This window comes from Photinus pyralis, unplaced genomic scaffold, assembly GCF_008802855.1.
Source record: "Photinus pyralis isolate 1611_PpyrPB1 unplaced genomic scaffold, Ppyr1.3 Ppyr1.4_LG8, whole genome shotgun sequence".
Lineage (NCBI taxonomy): Eukaryota > Metazoa > Arthropoda > Insecta > Coleoptera > Lampyridae > Photinus > Photinus pyralis.
Window position 1 is genome coordinate 1,748,483 of NW_022170819.1, and position 19,631 is coordinate 1,768,113.

The following is a 19,631-nucleotide window of genomic DNA, read 5'->3' on the forward strand; positions in this document are numbered from 1 at the left end:
ATCTGTAGCAGAGATGGGAATTACCTTAGACCAGTTTCGAGCATTCTGCCGGCTACTCCGAATTAGGTTTTCCTGCAGCTTTCTTAATTCCTAAGGTAAATACCGGAGTAGTATAGAGCAACTTAAGACCTTCTGCAGAGGCACCTCTAAAAAGCATTATGTGGATCACTCTGTAATTGGGCGCAAACCTGTTGAGGGCCCAGAACAAGAGAGGGATAATAACTAAATAAGTAAATCAGACGAAAGTTAATTAATTTAAAGGAAAATGCACATCTGGCGCGTGTCGGGGGAAAGCGGAGAGGAATTCAAGTGTGTTTCCTCGTTGCCGCCATTATCTGCTCTAATTGTAATTGCGGCTTTATCCGTAAATCCCGGAAGAAGGAGATTATTGCTTGATGGAGGTGGTGTTTCGTTAAATATGGCAAGCAGCAGGCTGCCAGTTAGCTGGTTTGCGACGGTTGAAAAAAAGCGTGCGTTTCTTTACGCTATTTAATTGGGCTCTCCGCGCGATTTGACGCTCTCTTGTTTCTTAAGAATGAAAAGCTTTACCACTCGAGCAACCAATTAGAATTTTTTGTCATCTTAATGTTTAACGAAAACTCGACGTTTCGCCCACTTTCATAAGGGGCTTCATTAGGACAAGAAAAGAAACAAAATAGAAATAGAATAATAAAATATTTAAACTTTATTTTTTTTTGTTAAGGGGTTTGGTTTGAACGCCCGATAATTAATAAATTGGAACTAGAAAGAAGAATACTTTACTCAAATTACGTCGTTTATAAATAATAAATATTACAAAAATAACAGTCAGTATCTAGATTCTCACCCAATTACTGACGCATCCGATTTTGGATATCTATTAACTTGGAAAACATCTGTATAAGCACAACATTATTTATGTCGAGGGACTACCGCGCTTTGAATCCTTCTGACCAATGCACTAACTTTACATACCCTACCGTCGCGAATTCGTAAAGGTTCTTTGATACCCGTACACATTGGAGGTAAACATTCGAAAGTCCAGTTTATTTAGTACATACTTCAGAACGTTGGCAAAATTAATGCTGCTGCTTTCCGGTGAATAAACGAGGGTTGGACGTAAATACGAGTTCGAGGGCTTTTTTTGCGTAATATGATCGAATTTTAATTTGTAATTGTCTCTAACCATGTCAGTTGAAATTTACGCTTTTATGAACTAACGCTAAATAGGTATTACATATTCATGAAAATCTTTTACATATTCGATAACTTTTTTTCTTCCCATGAATATTTTATGCGATCTTAGAGGGATTTTCAAATCCAGCAGCAACTTCTTACCGCCCTTCTTCGCCACAAGGGTGGTTTGCACAAACAGTAAAATTAATTTCCAATTCAGATTGCGAACATTCTAATTTATTAATTCCTATCATACGGCATACGAGCAAATGTTAATTAAAGGATCATGTTTGGCAAACAAGTTAGTTGTCTGGATTAAGATTTAATTCGCAACATCACTGCGCTGAAAATAGAGAGGATTGCGTACAGATTTACGAAGTTTATGTATTTTGGAGGGTGAGCGTTTCAAAACAATTTTATTTAAATTGAATTCAGAAGCAACCCTTTTAGATGATGAGTAGCAAGGTAAATCTGGATATCGTGGGATGTTGGTGAAAATGTAGCATTGCTATATCGTTAAGCTTCCCCACTTGAATTAATATATTTATACGCTAGAAATTGTCTTGTACTCCACTGCTGTTAAGAATTGTGGAACCGTAATAGTCTCCTTGACTTTTGCGTCTCCATCCAGGAGGAGTTTTTCGAAATGGTTTTTTTTTCAAAATTTTGTTGTGAAGTAACACATTTTGAGACTTTAAGAGTAGAGCCATATGGGCATCATAGAAACGGGCCGGGTGTTACGTGTAGTGGAATTTTCATTAGATTTTGTGTTAAAAATTAAGTTGCTGCGTATTTCAATTCAAGAGATCATTGGTTTGTTATGGAATCCTGATGCCGGATCGAACAGATAACTAGTATGTAGCTCATATTCAGTCATAAATTATGTAGTTGTATTTGGTCACAAGTGCTGAGAAGGCATGAAATGACGCTTAGATTTTAAAGATCCAAGTCAACTGAGCTTCAGAGGGAAATAAAATCTTCCACACTTCCTTTTTTGTGCTTTCGTGTATATAACGAATCCAATTGGCACAATCAGAAAAGCTTATTTTTTCACTACTAGCGTCTGATGACATGATTATTAACCTTTTTTCCACTTGTAAAGTAGGCTTTCTCGGCATTTGTTCAAAGTGGTTAATAATGTGGACATTATTAACTAGTAGTCAATAATGAGAACTGTCACGCTGTCACTTTTAGAAAACACAACCCGAAATTTCGCTCAATAAACGTTTGGACAAGTTCTCTAAAATGAATAATTGCCACCATCCGCCATTTCCAGAGAAATTACATACCTAAAATTATCACATTTTGAAAAAATTCGAACGAAATTACTCTTTGAAATTATCTCAATGACAGAACAAAATACGGCCTGTTTGACTTGTACTTCCACGTACTTGATTGACATGTTAAATTAATAAACAAAAAATTCTGTCAACCGTTCACTTTCTTATCAATATAATACCTATGTTAATTTAGAGGACTTCAAGTGGTAGTAGTGAAAAAAATAGTATATATACCACGGTAGAGAAGTCTATTATTGCCTTCGCACCTTACACCCCTCGGCGCAAGCGCCTCGAGATGTAATCTTGGTGGTCAGGCAATAATACTGTACTTCTCTACCTTGATATATAATGTACTATTATACATGAAATTAAAAAGGTACAGTACTTAGTAAAGATAACGGTGGGAATTAGTTTTGGGGGAGATTTCTGGATTCATCCCCTGATTCCTGATCAAAAAGCCGTTGCTAATAGTGCGGGGTCATTTACAAAATTTGAAGCAGATCCTATATCTGGAAAACCGTCACGAAAAAGTCTTTGTGTTTCGAACGTAAAATATAACAACGCCAGTTCCAGAAATTATCGTTAAAAAAGAAAAAAGTTTAAAGTAAGTAGATTCTAACGCGTCCGTTCTACACACCCAGCAAAAATGCGGATTATTACGAAAATTAGAAGGGCGTAATAGACAGTTAACATCGCTTGCGTAGGGAGATCAAAAACTGCCGTATTTGGTCAAGGGCCATTTAGGTAAGCGCGCTAAATATATAGTCTGTTGTCACATAGAACCATTGTTAAAATTGCTAAGTAAACGTTTGCTGCCGTGAACCTGGTTGTACGTAGTCGTAAAATCATCCTAATTAATGCATTAGAAAACACTAATAAGGAACATTGAAGTGCAAATTTATACGTCGAAAAGCTTTCTGCTACTGTGATAATTTAACCTAGTGTTTCCAGTTTGTTTATCAAACACATTAACCCCAAGCAGTTGCATTGATAAAAATGATGGTTGGCTCGTAACTTTTAAAATACAAGGATACCCCAGAAAATACAGTGTTCCGAGAAATTTTGCGTCATTTAAAAATTCCAAGCAGATTTGTGTTACAGTTGACAAGATTCCAATGTCACCTTTCTTTCTTAATTCATCGTCACTGAAAGATGATGATATTGCACCCAATTCTGTCATCGTAATTTTAGAATTAATGGATGTTTAAAAGTTGATTAAAAAATTATGCGATTTGTAAATTCTTAAAGAGCTCAACCTATAGGCAGTTAAAGCCGTTTTGTCTTGCACGTATTTTCACAGTTTATGAACCTACGCAAAATTGGATTTCTTTAAGAGGAGTTGAGTTTTGTCCGATGTAGTGGGTCCGAGTATTTAGAAGAAACGAACAAAACGAGGAGGACTGCGATGCTGCGGCTGTGGTAAAAACGGACACGCTAGAAGAAATTGCCTTGACAGTACAGCGACCAACAACAACTGACGACTGCAACTGGTGATCAAGCTCTTGTGCTGGCTGGGGGAGCTGACGGTCAATACTGGTGCTTGATGATTCAAGAAAGGCACGCATTAAGTGTTGGTAGCAGAGAAAGTCGATGAAGTAATTTTGGGAATGTACTTGATTGGTTTACGATCGACCGGAAGAATGGAGTACTTCGAGTAGACCATGAAGGAGTCCCTATTCACAGATAAGGAGACGAACTGCTACTCGTAATGCTTGCGGATGATGTTACCCAGCCGGAGTGTGTGATGGCTCGCATGGATGAAAGTCTCCAAGAAAACTGCTTGGGAGTGATGGAACCCAATTATACCAATAGGGGTCGAGGAATTTTGATTGGCAGGGTGCTAGTAAATGCTAAACAACTAACACCTATTCGTCTAATGAATGTGAACTTATTCCCGACCAAGCTAAAGAAGGCCTCTGAGATTAGGACATATGCCCCAGTAGATACAGTCGCCCGTTGTTTTGTAAGTGTGTTACGTACAAATATCGAAAACGCTCAATGAGCGAAAATAACGCACACAACGCCGAAGCTAAATGACCAAACACCAAAATTAAGTATTTTTACGTTTTATGGTCGTTAACTTATGACCTTCATTTTAGAAGCGCCCACAACGCGTTTTGTTCGTTTGAAGAATGACCATAATACATTGAATTATTTATTAAATGACAACATAATATGTGAAAAATATAATATATTTTGAAAATAACGTCATGGACACGTTGTTTCGGTCTAAACACCAAAAATTATGACGGGAAATCCTGTATATGAACAAATAAACCTTTCCAACACCGCGCGTACCTTCGGTCGACTGATGTAGCGAGTCGATTTTATTGCTCCGTCTAATGTAAACCTAGTAGATCTGTTCACACCTAAACTAATTATGATATTGAAACCGACTCGTGTGTTTAAGCCTTAATTGTGATGGGTGGATTTATTTGAAAGTCCTGGTGAAAGAGATTTTTTTAATAGTAGAAGTGGCGTTTCGTTAAATACTGGAATCAACGAAAAAACGTGGCTGGTTCGCGACGGTTGAAAAGCGTGTACGTTTCTTTACGCATTTTTTATTCGCCCTATTTGATAAGTATTTTGTGGGCGGTGTAGTTGATTGCATTCCATTGCACACAGCAATCCTTTAACATGAAAATAAAGTTACCAGCCAGCAAATAATATCGTTAAAATAAATAAAAAAATAATGTTTAATTAAAACATATATTGTACAAATTATTTGTTCGTACAAGAGCTGCATAGTACTTGCTTAGAGTATTTTCTTAGTATTACTAACTTGAAATCAAACTAATAACTGAATTCCTAGCGATACATAGCATTAAGGAAACACGTTAAAACTGAAGAAATCCGGTGTTGAAATAGGAAAAAAATCGCACTCACCTGTCGTCGTTCAATCGCTCTTTTTCTTTTTCTTGTGTTGCAAGGAGAATATGGCGAGGTAGAGGAAAAGATCAGGATGGCTAATATTTAATTGATTGACAGATAAGTGAACGATTAATTAATGACGACGCTGTAGATAGATACACCTCACACGCAACAGAACTTTACCACAACAAAACTATTGAATTGAAAATATTATCACCCAAAATTTCCCAAACTAAAATTAAAATCAATGCATGCATACTCCATCTATACAAAAAGAAAATAAACTAATTTAAACTGAGATTTATTCAACGGCTTCAACAGAAACCATCCAGTTCGCATTATGGTCGCTTCTAAAATTACCACAACGCGTTATGGGCATAAGTTCACAACCATAACACACAAAAATATTTAATTTCGGTGTTTGACCATTTTGCTTTGCCCATAACGCGTTGTGTGCATTATTTTCGCTCATTGAGCGTTTTCGATGTAACAAGTACAATAAAGAGTGATGACACTTTGAAGTGCCCAAAAGGGCTTCAAGATATGGTCACAGTCATAATGCAAGAATTTGACAAGTCAAAAAGACCATGCGTAGATGTCGATTTGCCTCTACCAAAACCTGTTTACTTCAGAGAAAGGACGTAACACATTGTTATAAATTGCCAGTAATAAGGAATAATTAATAATATCATTTAATCTATTTTAAGACATACATTTATTATTGTTAATTAGTTGTAGTAAATAGAACCGCTTAATAAATTTAGGTTACAGTACTTAGTTATTTTTACATTTGTTCTAGAATTCATCCATAGCTCCTTGAAGTTTAGGGTGTTCATAGGTACGGTCAAGCAGAAAATGATTTGGAAATGAAATAACTATTTGTAATACAGTCACTGATGTTTCTTTACAGTTCGATTTCAAAAATGGGAAAAAAAGTCAAAATTTTTCACAAGACGGAACGTAAGTATACATATAACAGTCACAGTCTGACGCGTAGCTAGTCCTAATTCGTACACAAGCGCTCTTAAGTTTTCCCTCAAGATTAAGCACTCATAACAGTAAGATGAACACAAATCCATTCGATTTTCGTTTCAGTTCTTCTCGGGGTAAAAAAACATAGCGCAAACCGGTGCTAAATTTTATGCTCCTTTTTGTACGAACAACGGCGTGATGTTCTCAGTGAACGATTATTTCAGTCCTCACTAGCGCAACATGAAGGCTGAAACACGAAACGGAACCAACGTAACTCATTGAATTGCGTCAAAACTCGAAACTCTGTTTCGCGCTCATCGACCAATTGAAATCAGCTATTCTTATCTGAAAGGCGGTTCAGCTAGGAACATTAATGTACGGTCAAAACTGGCAACTCCCATTCAATTTGGTAAAGTAATCGAAATTCGTATGCTTAGCTGCTTACCCGAACTTAAATAAATTGGCTGCTTTAGAACATCGAGCTGTTTCATAGTGATTACTAATTTCCGTATTTAAACAGGTAATTGATATGAGTACCGACGACTTCACTATGCCATTCGTCCAACAAAAGTTAGTCGTAAAAATATATTGCCCGGAAAAATTAAAAATTTGCCCGCGCACGTGTAGGAATATTCCAGTCTGTCCTTAATGAAGCGATATAAATGCTACTTGTGTGCAGCAGGAAATCTGTTTTTTCAGGCGACGTTACCTATTCATACCTAATTTGTCCATTATGGCAAACCCGCCACCCTTAGACGCCCATCAAAATATACAGCGTAAGTAATCTCGATTCACCCCTGAAACTTTACGCAAGATTAATTTAGTAGCAGATGATGCCGGCGCGTCCAATTTGAGCTACACTACATAAAACCAATTTTTTGCTTTACGTTCTGTACTGAAGAGAGCCACGGTGATTGATACCACTTGTCAACCCGAATCGGGAAAAATATCAATCCTTATTTCACATAACCAAATTATTCCTATTTCAATTACTGCTACTCTATAGAACACTTGATTAAACTTCAGACGTTTCATACTTTACAATTCGGTAACGACATCGAGTGAAGTGTTTTTATTGTAGCATCACACAGCAGCGGTCGCGAAAAGTAATCACCATGGCGCGGCTATGCTTTTAAATAAAATATTGAGGCGCAGTGGATTTGAATGCACAATTCCTGCTTTCAAAATGATTAAAATTCGTTTCATTTTTGTTTATGCCTAACTGAAATTTGATTGACGGACTATTTCCTGATTTCCGACGAAATACATTTCCTTAGTAATAATTTCTACGCGCCACCGGAGAAAACGTTCACGGCTTCGCACTGCTACAATCTTCCCACCCAGTGTACAATAGAAAGTTGCAAATTGACTCTCTTTGGCGCAACGAATTGGACAAACACGTCGTGACAAAATTGGAAACGAGTTGTATTCAAGGTCTTTTTTTTGTAATTTCTTCAATAAATTGATCAAACGATAATTATTATATTGAAAAGAAGAGCTTTACTTTGAGATTTAATTTGAAGCGTCTTTGCAATTATCTCGTTTGGATGGTTTTCTTGTTTCTAGGCAAATACACGACTTCGATGAAAGTGTGAATATTCCATCTGACTTTGAAGCTGCCGCAGAAGAAGCTAGTTCGCCTATACTTCCTCAGGTTCCGTGTCAGATTTTTTGTTCTTAAACCCGACCGCCCGAATCGTCCGCAACATCACCGACCCTCCATCTTTTGGGCCAGATTTCATTGACTTAGTGGGCCATTTTATGTTTCTCAGTAAGTGTGAGACTGTATACCTACTTCTTTTTCGTGGCCGGAGCCACGCAGTCTACTATATGAACGCATGGATATGTGACAGTACTCAGGACGGATTGGCCACGGAAACGCTAATAGTTTTGAACGATGAAATGGCCTGTGGTTTACAGAACCAAAATTTAATGCTCAATTCTACCCTCATTGATAGCTACAGTAAACTTTTTACAAAAGGTTCAATTCTGGATTCATTGATAGCTGCAGTAAACTTCTTTTACTACTTTAAACCAGCACAAACTTTCTTTGAAATACCCCAATGAAAAGATAAAACTAAAATATAAGTAAAATATAATAAGGGGCAAGCAAAAGGACTGAATCCTTTCACCTAAACTTAATATAATTTACGTTAGCTGACATTCAACAAAGTGACAAACATTGAGAGAGTCAATTAGAACGCACGCAAGTTCCGTAAACTATACGTGCAAATTATTATCTATTTAATTCAATTTCATGAACGCTAAATGAAAAGAAATTATCTTACGCCGATATAACGCACACATCTTCGTAAAACATCTGCATTTCTTACCAGTGTTAATTAAATTTCGCATCATAAAAATACTTCTTATCGCAAACAGTCAGATGCAACCTTATCTAAATCGAATGAAATACAAAAACGATAAAATTTAAACAAAAATGACGCATTTTGAAATATTTCCAAAAGTAAAAACAAATACTCAGAAACAAATTCAAATGAAACCATCAGAGTTTGTGTTTATTTGTAAAAATTAAACAGATTTACTTTCAAGAATTAAAAATTTACCACAAATAGGGTGGCCCAACCTCATTGAAGGTGTTCAAGCCAAAATAACGTCTACAAGATGTAGTTTACACAACAGTGTCTACCATGACCCAAGATAAGATATATTTACCTAAATCGAATCGTTACCAAAAATATAATTCAACAATGTAGTTTCCCAGAACCACACCCAGTATGAGCATAATACAGATTCCTATCTAATGCTATAATATGTAATCAACAACAAAGTGATACTAGACGAGTGCCGGCAAAAGTGAGCACCTCTTTCTCTCTCGCACCCCATCGCTCTATTTTTTTGCTGCGATGTATTGTAGCAAAAAAAAGTGACTCGTCGGGGCTAAAACACAGACTGGTAGCGACTGGACTGGACTCTGTGGCACTGAGGAAAGACCTATACTTCATTCATTATAAGAAGGTATACATAGGTAAAACGGCACCAAATTATTGTAAAGTAGAAATATCTAGCACTGCAAACACAAATCAATCTTTGACATTAACAGTGAATGACACTTCAATAGTTTAAACTACCAGCTTGCAAAATTCGCCACTCGTTTTATGTTTCAGCGTAATACTGACTTGTGTTTTAACCAATCACACTGAAGGTCAAATTTTCCCTATGTTTTTTACCGCTACCTTCTTAAAATGAATTAATAGGCTGTTCCATTTACGAATAGAAAGAGAGCGGACTTTGTTGGGCTCACCCTTCGACGACGTCAACTTGGTTTGGTCAGGTCAGTGAAGTTAACATACTCCCGCCTGACCTGGAAAGGGAAAATAGAGCGAATAAGCAAAAAGGCCACTGCATGTCTATGGGCATACAGAAGGAATGTTGGTTGTACATGGGGCAGATACGGTGCTTTATTGACTCTAGATAGTTTAGGTGAGTCTAATAGGGTTAATCTCGACGTCAGCGTACTGCGGCATAGGGGCGAACGAAGGGTCAGACGAGCTGTTCGTGAAGGTAGTGGTGGGGTCTTCGTCGAGCCCGAGCCTATCGAAGGAATTGCTCCCTACGTTGTCAGGGCCTTGCGACCAGTAAATTCCAGGCTCAGTCGAAACAAGCAACCGGACTCAGACAGTCCGTGACCTTTTTAAAAGGGCTCTGTCTAGGTCCTCTAAACTTTTAAAACTGAATAGAAGCCAGATTAGGAAGAGAACCGGTGTCCTTACGGGGTACTGGATGGTCAACTATCACATGCATAACAATGGACCTTTGGAGGAGCCCTCGTGCAGATTATGTGGTGAGACAGACGACTAATACGAAGCTTATATATGAAACAAAAAGCAAAACTCAGGGTTGGCTGTAAAAAATGGGCTGGTTTGATATTGGAGGAGGAAACAGGGATGCCGTTTATCACCAACTCTACTTAATTTATATGTAGAAGATGTGGCAGAAATATATTGGAAAATGGGAAAATATGTTATGAACATAGTAGGGACGATTTGCGGATGATCATTTGCTGAGAGTGAAAAAGAACTTGAGATATGGTTAGAAAATATAGATGAAATGAAAACAGTAAGAGAGAATATAACAATAATGGCAGACGGCGTGAGGATAGAGCAAGTGGAAAGGCATAAGTATTTAGGTACAGAGATAACACAAGTTTGGAAAAAAGAAAGAGAAATTAGGACCAGACAAGACAAGTATTTAATGGTAAGAGGGGGATGACAGTTAAGATGGAAATTGGTTGACCACCTGAGGGAGGCAGAAGAAGGATATGAAGGAGTAAAGAAAAAAGCAGAGAATAGGGCCATAGAGAAGAGCCACCAGGGATCTGCATTAGCAGAAAACTAATGATGATGAAATCTGTTTTAATATCACGCTTTTCTTCTTCAAAATCTATCAAAACTCCCATAACCCTCAACCCTATTGATTAGGCTAGCCGCAAAATGACTCGCAGTTTGGTGAGGTGACGCAGCGTGAGTCACGGTGAGATTTTGTGAACCTAATAAATAAATTCCACCGCGAATACAGGTCAGCAGTGTGACGTGACGCAGTCTTTGCCTAACGTGATCCTGCGGAACGCAGTGTCGATCCCGCAGTTTCTTGTAGTTATTTACGGTGAGTAGTGGTGAAAAATGGAAGAAAAATTAATTGAAGCCGTGCGGATTCGGCAAGTTTTGTACGATACCAGTCATGCAGACTATATGAGGACAAAACTAAAAACTGAAAAGTGGGAGGAAATCGCTAAAGAAATCGGAATGAAAAGTGGTAAGTTTATTTATTATAAAGTGTACATATCTCAATATTTCCCTCTAGCAACACTTTCCCTCTGCCAAGGTACCACTCCTGCGGAGTTGAAATAATTTGTATAATTTTCTCGAATCTGAAAAGCTTTCTGTGTACTTCGAGCATTGCTCGATTTCAAGGAGAGCAGCTGATCTTGCGGCATACGTATATTCGTTGTCTTCCTCTTCACTTTGACGTACTGAATATTTCCTTAAATAATTTTGCAATACACATGCTGTCTTAACAACATTAATCACGCTTTCTACTTTAATTTCAAAAAGTGTTCGGAAAACTCGAAAACGCGAGGCAAGTATACCAAAAGCGCATTCAACCGTTTGGCGTGCTCGCGATAGTCGGTAAATAAAGACCTTGTTTTCAAAATTATCAGTGACACTTCGTTTGGGATAAGGTCGCATTAAATTCTCAGATAATAGGAAGGCCTCATCTCCTACAAACACATATGGCATTGGGTTCAGAAGTGGAGGCAGTACAGTAGGTGCCGGAAGATGTAGAGTATGATCCAGCAATTTCTTTGCCAAAACGCCTGTACTGAAAACATTTCCGTCACTAAATCTTCCTTGTGACCCTACATCAATGGTGATGAATTTATAATCGGAGTCGACGACAGCCATTAGCACAATAGAAAAAGTATGTTTATAATTAATATAAGAGGATCCACTTTTACCGGGCTTTTTAATGACCACATGTTTACCGTCAATGGCTCCAATGCAATGTGGGAATTGCCATTTTCTCTGAAAGGAATCTGCAACTGACTTCCACTGTTCTTCAGTTGGTTGTGGCAAATATATTGGTTGCATCAGCTTCCAAATTGCTTCAGATACCTCTCGCACAATGTTAGAAACTGTTCGATCACCCATTCTGTAGCTGTACGCCATACTTCTGTAGCTGTTTCCTGTTGCCAAGTATCTGAAAAGTAATAATGTGTTAAAAAAATTAAAAAGTTTGTTCATTTTTAAACTTTTCCCAGAGTTTATAAAGATGTAATTAATTCATTGTTGTAGGATCTGAAGCAAAGGCGTTGTGGGAAAAACTACGACATTCATTGAGAGATGCGATTCGAAGGCAACAAAAATGTTTCAAAAGTGGAGCAGCTGCAGAAACTATCAAAGAATGGAAATTTCAAAAACAGATGGGATTTCTGCAGCCTTATATGGTCAATAAATCAAGAGAAGGAAACCTCCGACAAGACGATGAAACTGAAAACCTATCACAAGATTTTGAATCCAATGTAGATGTTGCAGAGGTATATAATGAAAATTCACAACAAATGAACATACAGGACCAACCCGAAAATATGGAGGATGAATCCCAACCTCAGACACTTTCACAAACTGCTCCTTCAATGTTATCTACAAAGCGGACGTTAATTGCAACCCCCAATTCAATTAAAAAAATGAAGAAAGATAATGTTACTACACTTTTTAAAGAAAGTATTGAGAAACGTGAGGAAAGAGCTAAAGCAAGAACGGAAGGGAGAAAAAATTTGGTACAGCAATTAAATCTTACACAAAATGATCCACTATTTCACTTTTTTTTGGCGATGTACCAATCTACTAAAAAAATGCCACCCTCATATCAACACATGGTTAAAAATCGTTTGTTCAACGAAGTTTCACAAGCGGAGGCAATGTTAATGGGTATTGGTTCTGCTGTCTACCAGCAGCCCAGCCCTGATCAGCAGCAGCTCTACTACCAGAATTTACATTCTCCTCCTGCAGCCACTCCATCCAGCAGCAGAGCATCATCAACTAGTTTCCATTCGGAACAGTCACTCTTAAGCACCCCTGAAATCTATCCGGAGAAAAACGATTACTCCACAAGTAGCAGTCGAGACGAGCTGATTAATGTGATCACTTCTTTTCCAGATAAATAATTTGATAAAAAAAATTAATAAAATAAAGTTACCTTAGAAATACACTTAGTTTCTCTTCCGTCCCGATGGGCCTTGTAGCGGTACATCCTTCTGCGTCAATTTCTTTTTTGATGATCTCATGCACTTCGATAAACTGGTCCCGGTTTAGCCGAAAATAATTTTTAAATTGTTCGTCGTTAAATTCTTTGGTCATAGCAAATTCTCCGTGACGTTTTCTTCTTTATAAGTACAGACCTCTTGCTGCCTTTCTTTTGGTCATTTGGGAGATAAACAATACCAATTCGGATACGAACTCATCTTCCGAATCAGATTCAGAACTGTCAAACGTAAGTGCCGTAGCTATTTCCATTGTGGGCCTGCAATCAACCGTTATTGCAAGAAGCAAACTGCGATCGTATTTGCGCGGTTCCCGCGTTAGCAGTTAAACCCCCTCAAAATCTCACCGTGACTCACGCTGCGTCACCTCACCAAACTGCGAGTCATTTTGCGGCTAGCTGTTCTTACCGTCTCCTTTGTTTGGTTTAACTCCGTGACGGAAAGGTGTAAATTTAATTTTTTGCTTATCTTCATAACTTTAAAGGCAAAAATAAATTGAATAATGACAAAAAACCCCATGAAGTGTCAATTTTAGTTTCCGTTGGTAATGGAAACCCTAAATTTCTTCCATTTCCTTCTATTAACTCCGTCCATGCTATATATGGCATATGTTCAACTAATTCTTCACGGAATTCACCAAGTTAGCCCAAAATCATTTGAACAGCCAAGATCAAGAGGGACAATAAATAAATGAATTGCAAATGACAGGTGGTTAGTTGAATTCCTTACCACACCCTTTCTCAACCATTTATGGTGGATCAAATACCTCTTTGTAAGGAGTCCTAAATAGACACTGATTTCAACCAAGTCAACAAAAAACTAAGAAAATTTATTTGTCTAACAAATAATTTAAATAATAATTTTAATAATTAAAAGTATCTGCATAATTTCTTTGTGTTACGTAATTACTAAAATGATTATTGGCCAGCGCACTTTCCGTCGACGGTACCCACACACGATGCATATTTGAGTACGTGAGGAATAACGTTCTGTTCCGTTACGCCAGTCAAAAGATGAGCCCACGGGCCACGTGCAAATATACCAACATCCTCACCGCCGTGCGTTTCGTACTTAATAGGAACAAGGCTTGGGAATCTTGTCTCTGGTTTACCTAAAATTAGACATGTAAACAAAACTAGTAGTCGTGAGTGTTAGTATCATTACTAAGATCGGCTTTGGAGGGGTCGGATCTTTCGCTCTTTACTGAAGCCGACGGTCCGTTAGCGTAGCTCAATGTCGTGTAATCAATTCCGTCTGTACCTTTACCACCGAAACCCAAAACGTCGTTGCCCCTTTCGGGATAACCATTCAGTGTCATTGTATGTGCGTGGTCCGAGGTGACCACAATTAACGTGTCTTGCTCATTCGTTATGTCTACGGCTGCCTGAATGGCCTTCTGGAACTCGATGGTTTCATCTAAAGCTATACGTGCCTGATTGGCATGATGACCAAAGTCAATAAGGCCACCTTCTACGAACAGGAAAAAGCCTTTGTCGCCTTGTGACAGTAGCCTGATGGCCTTCACTGTCATTTCCTCTAGGGAGGGTTGCACTTCTTTATTTCTGAGTAGATTGTAGTCCATGTGGCCGGTACTGAACAGTCCTAAGGCATACTCGGTGTCGTTTGCAATACCTTGTAATCCAGCACGATCGTGAACGTACTGGTGTTTGGCACTCCCTCTCTTTTGCTTCCACTCGTTAATCAAATTCTTTCCATCTAATCGGGACCCCTTGTTGTTTGTCGGATCAACTTCGGTGTTTGGCGTAAACTTTTCTCTTCCTCCTCCGAAAATAACATTGAGATTCTTCCCAGTGTCCCCGTTAACTAACTGTTCCGCTATATCGTCGCACGCGTTGGTGTCTTCATTATCCCTCGCAATATCACTATCTCCCTCCCATTCTCTATAGGCGGTGTGCGCGTAGACGGCTGCGGGCCAAAAGTTATCGCTTACAATGTAAAGAATGAACTAACCTGATGGAGACGCGTGCGTTACTCTAGTTGTCGTAACAAGCCCCGTTCGTTTTCCCTTTAACTGAGAATAATGCGCGACAGAATAAACGTGGTTCGCCTTATCCATCATTGCTTTGCAATCTTTTCTCAACACCTTAGCGGTTACACCAGACGTTCCTTCGTTTGCTTTTACTCCGCAGAGGTACGCCGTGGCGGAGCATGCAGAGTCGGCGACTTGTCGATCAACACAGTACGTCTTCGACAGACCAGTGTACGGGAACTTCTCGAAAGAAAGCTGCGATTGCTCCCCGTTCTCGTTGTTTCGTTGTCCCATATGCATTCTCGAAGCTGCAAGTGTGGTAATTGACATTCCGTCACCGAGGAAGAGTATTACATTTTTTGCGACATCTGGAAGGAAGGTAAATGATGGTGGGTCGTTCAAGTAGGGCTACCCTTACTTGTATTTATAGTGTTTTTTAAACGGTCCGCTATCGTTTTGTCAGCCTGTGAATTCCAGAAGGATGCTGTTGCTTCGTCCGGGTTTACGTTTGATGATGATGATGATCTCGCGATGTATGCGTGTGCTCGGTCTCGGTCGTAATCTGTAATTGGGATGCTGATCAACAGTTTCAAAGCAATCAGGTTTTATGGCGCAATGAAAATCAAAAACTCATTATCAACAGTGTGTCCCTGTGATTGCAGGGTGATTCGCCGCCGAAAATTCGCTCCCGGAATATTCGCCCCAAGTAAATTTACCCCCGACAAATTCGGTCCTGAAAGATTCGCACCAGAAGATGTATTAACCCTCGAAGTAACAGTGACAGCTTGCAGTTCATAAAATGAGTTTTTGCTGGTACCTATGTTTTGTATTATTTTTTAATTAGGGAGGTATAGATTTACTAAAAAAAATTAATGTTTGCAAGATTTTCTAAGTTTTTAAATATTACAACCCTAATAAACGAATAGACTATTGTTACAATAATAAAATGAAGAACTACGCAATTACTTTTGAAAGGGACAATGTTAAAAAAAAGTGTAATTACCTCTACGGGATCGGAATATGTTACCAAACCAACCTATTACGTCCGAGGGTTATATAATAATTCTTATGGGGCGAATCCTACGGGGGCGAATTTGTCGAGGGGAATTTTCCGGGGAGAATCTTCCGGAGGCGAACTTGTTGGGGGCGAATACTCCGGGGACGAATTTACTCGAGGGCGAATATTTCGGGGGCGAATTTTTGGGGGCGAATTTATCACCGTTCCTTTGCCTCTAGCCAAAAAAGTGAAACAACGAGAATTATAGCAGAAATAAATTTACCACGGTCATCTAAAATTTAAGGCCACAGGTGACGTCAACTCTTTCCTGTAGCCCTTTTTCAAACAAGAGCATTGTGAATTGGGCATTATGTAACATCGAATCCATGACGAATATCAGATTGAGAGCAGCGCCAACATTATTATAAGATAAGGATAAAAACAGGTATCTGCGTCTGAGATTAGACTCGACCATTTTTTGGACGCAAACGAGCGATGATTAGGTAAGAGAAGTAGATCGAATCGATTTCACATCTTGTTTTCCTTCCGATTTAGTTGACGTACTAAATAAAAAAAATTTATTGGTTACAATTTAAAAGTTACCCAATCAAGCCTCTTAACTTAAAATTCAGTTGAAACAAAGATGAACTATATTAAGGATAGATGATTGAACGAAAATCTAATAATGAATAAACAATTATTCTAAGCAGAAGCTGGAACGCTAAAGAAAGCGCGGAAATCGAACAATTTTTATTTTTGGTAGTGGGTCTCCTAACAGTATTGTTAAATGACTCAGATATAAAGAGTACCTAGGTAATTTCGATTGGTAATCTGGAACGGAATTTGGCAATTTGCCATTTGCTTCCCCTATAACCATTAGGGATACACAAATCGCTTACTAGTGTCAAACCTCAATAGATTTTGGGTACAGTTCAAAATTGGGCAACAATTTTAAATAAAAACCAGTCATATTTTTAAAAATAAACGATGTACTTACCATTGTCTTCCACCCAGTCATTTGGTTTCCCAAATATACACGCAACGCATCCTGCAATGAGTAACAAACGTAGCATTTTTTGTGTTACACTTCAAAGGCAAATAAGAAGCGATGGTATTTATACCTTTCTTTAGGTGTAAGTAGGTAGATTTGATAACTATCTATCTACCTATCTGTATCAAGTGTTTTATTGTTGTTGTGATGTAGCCCTGCTTTGAAAACAATGATAATATTTGACACGTGTACTGGTACGTCTCTGAAGGGATGCATGTACGTAAAGAATTTGAATAATAGGTTTTTATGGAATTCGAACAATCGTAGTAATTGGATAAAATTGAATGAAGCCGAAGAAACTCAACAATTTTATGATCGCGATAAACCTACCTAAGGGACTGTTGGCATCGCAAAAATATGAAATTATGACGAATTGAACAAATCCAAAATCTGAATGAGGTGAAGTAACTGTAAAATGGAAAACCTAAACAATCTGTAAGGACTTGAAAATCTGATGCATCAGGTAAATCCGAATAACTTGAGGATTCTGACGCACCGGACGCTTTCCATAGGTCGGAAGAATCTAAAAATTTCATGAATCCCGTCTGATGAATGTAAAGATATTGATATAATATGAAAGAATTCGAAGGTTTCCAAAGTATCTTAACTCAACTTCCAAAATTTTATATTCTAGAATGATGTTTCATTCCAATTGGCAACTTCAATGGTCTCAACGTTGAACGAAAAGCGAGCGATACTTTCTAGTGGTTTCGTCAAGCTATATTGTAGTAGCACAGGTGCAAACATCAGGGAAGACACTGTTTGAAAGCCTATCTACGCAATATGGTCCCGCAGCTCACAACATTTCTGTGTTCAAGTATGCTTGCAGTATAGTATCAGCAGGTATTTTTTCGTGCTTTTTTCCACTACCTCGATGAAGAGAAGGCAACATCGGAGACACTTATGGTTCGATTTGAAAACACAGTGGTGCCAGAAAATAAATCACGTAATTAGAGAAATAAGGGAAACATGTCAAAACTGCTGTCTTTAATATAGCAGAATAGTGAAGAAGTAATTCTTCTGGACTAGCAGTTTGAGTCAAAAAATTTACGCCAAACATTTTTTGTTGCAAACCTTTATCTATAACTCTTAACATTATCGCTAACACGCCCACGCAATCAGAATGGTAGCCAAATTGAATGACGTAATTCTGTAAGTACGTGAGGCTAGGGAATGTCTGTCCATTTTTTTTCCTGTACACTCAAGTAACTAACCCATAAAGAATTGTCTCTATACGCACACTTGCACACAAATGTGTATGTGAACTGCTAGACTAATAGGTAAATATTGCTACACAATAATTAAATGAGCAAAGGAATTAGTGGATTCTATCATAGATTGGTAGAGTAAACAACGTTGTTCTATAAAATATGGACCATCTGTTTTCGTAATGGGTTCAGGGTGTCTGGAGTCGTGATGTCGCTGTAACTAGGGCCACAACTTAGAATTACACATTTATTACATGCATACGTTACGGTAAGGGTACATAATGGGGTAATTGTATACAATTACCGGTGATTGTATACATTTACAGGAGTCTTTGGTAAAAGTACAAAATAATCTTAAAAACAATCGCCAGAGGAGCTTGGTGAAAGTAAGAAATTCAAATTTCAAGGATCGACACGCAAGCGCAGTGCGTTTGTTTACCAAGTGCATGTGTGATCCTATTATTAGTCTGCAGCGTTGATTCTTCGGAAGTGTTTGTGTCTGTTTTTAGCGAGCCGTTATCTTTGTGTGATTTATGGACATTAAAGTTATCTTTGAATTGTTTTGTTTACCTACGTATTCCGTTTTGTGAACTGTAGATTACATTATTCTGGAACTGATTATTTGTGATTTAACAATGTAAGATACGGACACTCTTGACTTTTACTTAAACAACGTTCACAACTCTACTACTCAAACTTTTTCTTTCTCTACTGTCACAGATACGGATGTGAATAACGCTGTCTATAGTTTGAAATCTAATGCAATGGGTGTTGATTCAATTTCGTTAACTATGCTTCGACTTTGTCTGCCTTTCTGTTGTAGAGCTATTACTGACATAATTAACACGTCCTTAAAAATTGTCACTTTCCCCTCCCTCTGGAAACTTGCAATTGTTCACCCTATCTGTAAAAAGTATCCTCCTGAAAACCTGTCTCATTTAAGACCCATTAGTATCCTAACTGTGTTATCAAAAGTAACTGAGAAGATTATATATGTACAATTGTCCGCTTATATACGTGCAAATCACAAATTACCGTTACATCAATCTGGTTTCCGCAGCCATCACTCTACTGCGACCACTCTAATTGATATAGTGGACGAAGTCCTAGCAGCAACCGATCGCTCTCAAGTATCTGTGATGCTCTCAATCGATTTTTACAAAGCATTTGACTGTATTAACCATGAACTTTTGGTAGCCAAGTTGCATTATCTTGGACTTTCTTCTACCGCTACTAATTGGTTTAAAAGCTACTTACAAAATCGAATGCAGATGGTTAGAACTTTGAGGGATGGAAGCTACAGTGATTCTAACTTTTTACCTG

The 19,631-nt window shown here is 38.2% G+C and overlaps 2 protein-coding genes across 2 annotated transcripts; one reads left to right on the forward strand and one right to left on the reverse strand.

Moving 5' to 3' along the window:
- Positions 1-10,987: 10,987 nt before the first annotated feature.
- Positions 10,988-12,996, forward strand: LOC116179023. The gene is made up of 2 exons (XM_031498718.1): positions 10,988-11,054; positions 12,095-12,996. Exons 1-2 carry the CDS (start codon positions 10,991-10,993, stop codon positions 12,964-12,966), a joined length of 936 nt encoding a protein of 311 aa, XP_031354578.1. The 5' UTR covers positions 10,988-10,990; the 3' UTR covers positions 12,967-12,996.
- Positions 12,997-13,870: 874 nt separating this feature from the next.
- Positions 13,871-17,176, reverse strand: LOC116179331 (membrane-bound alkaline phosphatase-like). The gene is made up of 5 exons (XM_031499107.1): positions 17,047-17,176; positions 15,471-15,614; positions 15,034-15,420; positions 14,227-14,988; positions 13,871-14,173 (listed from the first exon to the last, which is right to left on the reverse strand). The coding sequence occupies exons 1-5, from the start codon at positions 17,120-17,122 to the stop codon at positions 13,980-13,982; spliced, it is 1,563 nt and encodes a 520-aa protein (XP_031354967.1). The 5' UTR covers positions 17,123-17,176; the 3' UTR covers positions 13,871-13,979.
- Between the last annotated feature and the right edge of the window lie 2,455 nt (positions 17,177-19,631).

Excerpts from the sequence above, each read along its gene's own strand:
- LOC116179331 (XM_031499107.1), bottom strand. The coding sequence starts at position 17,122 with ATGCTACGTTTGTTACTCATTGCAGGATGCGTTGCGTGTATATTTGGG. Across the intron at positions 15,615-17,046 it reads TGACTGGGTGGAAGACAATG|ATTACGACCGAGACCGAGCA; the intron begins GTAAGTACATCG and ends TCCCAATTACAG. Across the intron at positions 15,421-15,470 it reads AAAAAACACTATAAATACAA|ATGTCGCAAAAAATGTAATA; the intron begins GTAAGGGTAGCC and ends CCTTCCTTCCAG.
- LOC116179023 (XM_031498718.1), top strand. The coding sequence starts at position 10,991 with ATGAGGACAAAACTAAAAACTGAAAAGTGGGAGGAAATCGCTAAAGAA. Across the intron at positions 11,055-12,094 it reads AGAAATCGGAATGAAAAGTG|GATCTGAAGCAAAGGCGTTG; the intron begins GTAAGTTTATTT and ends TCATTGTTGTAG.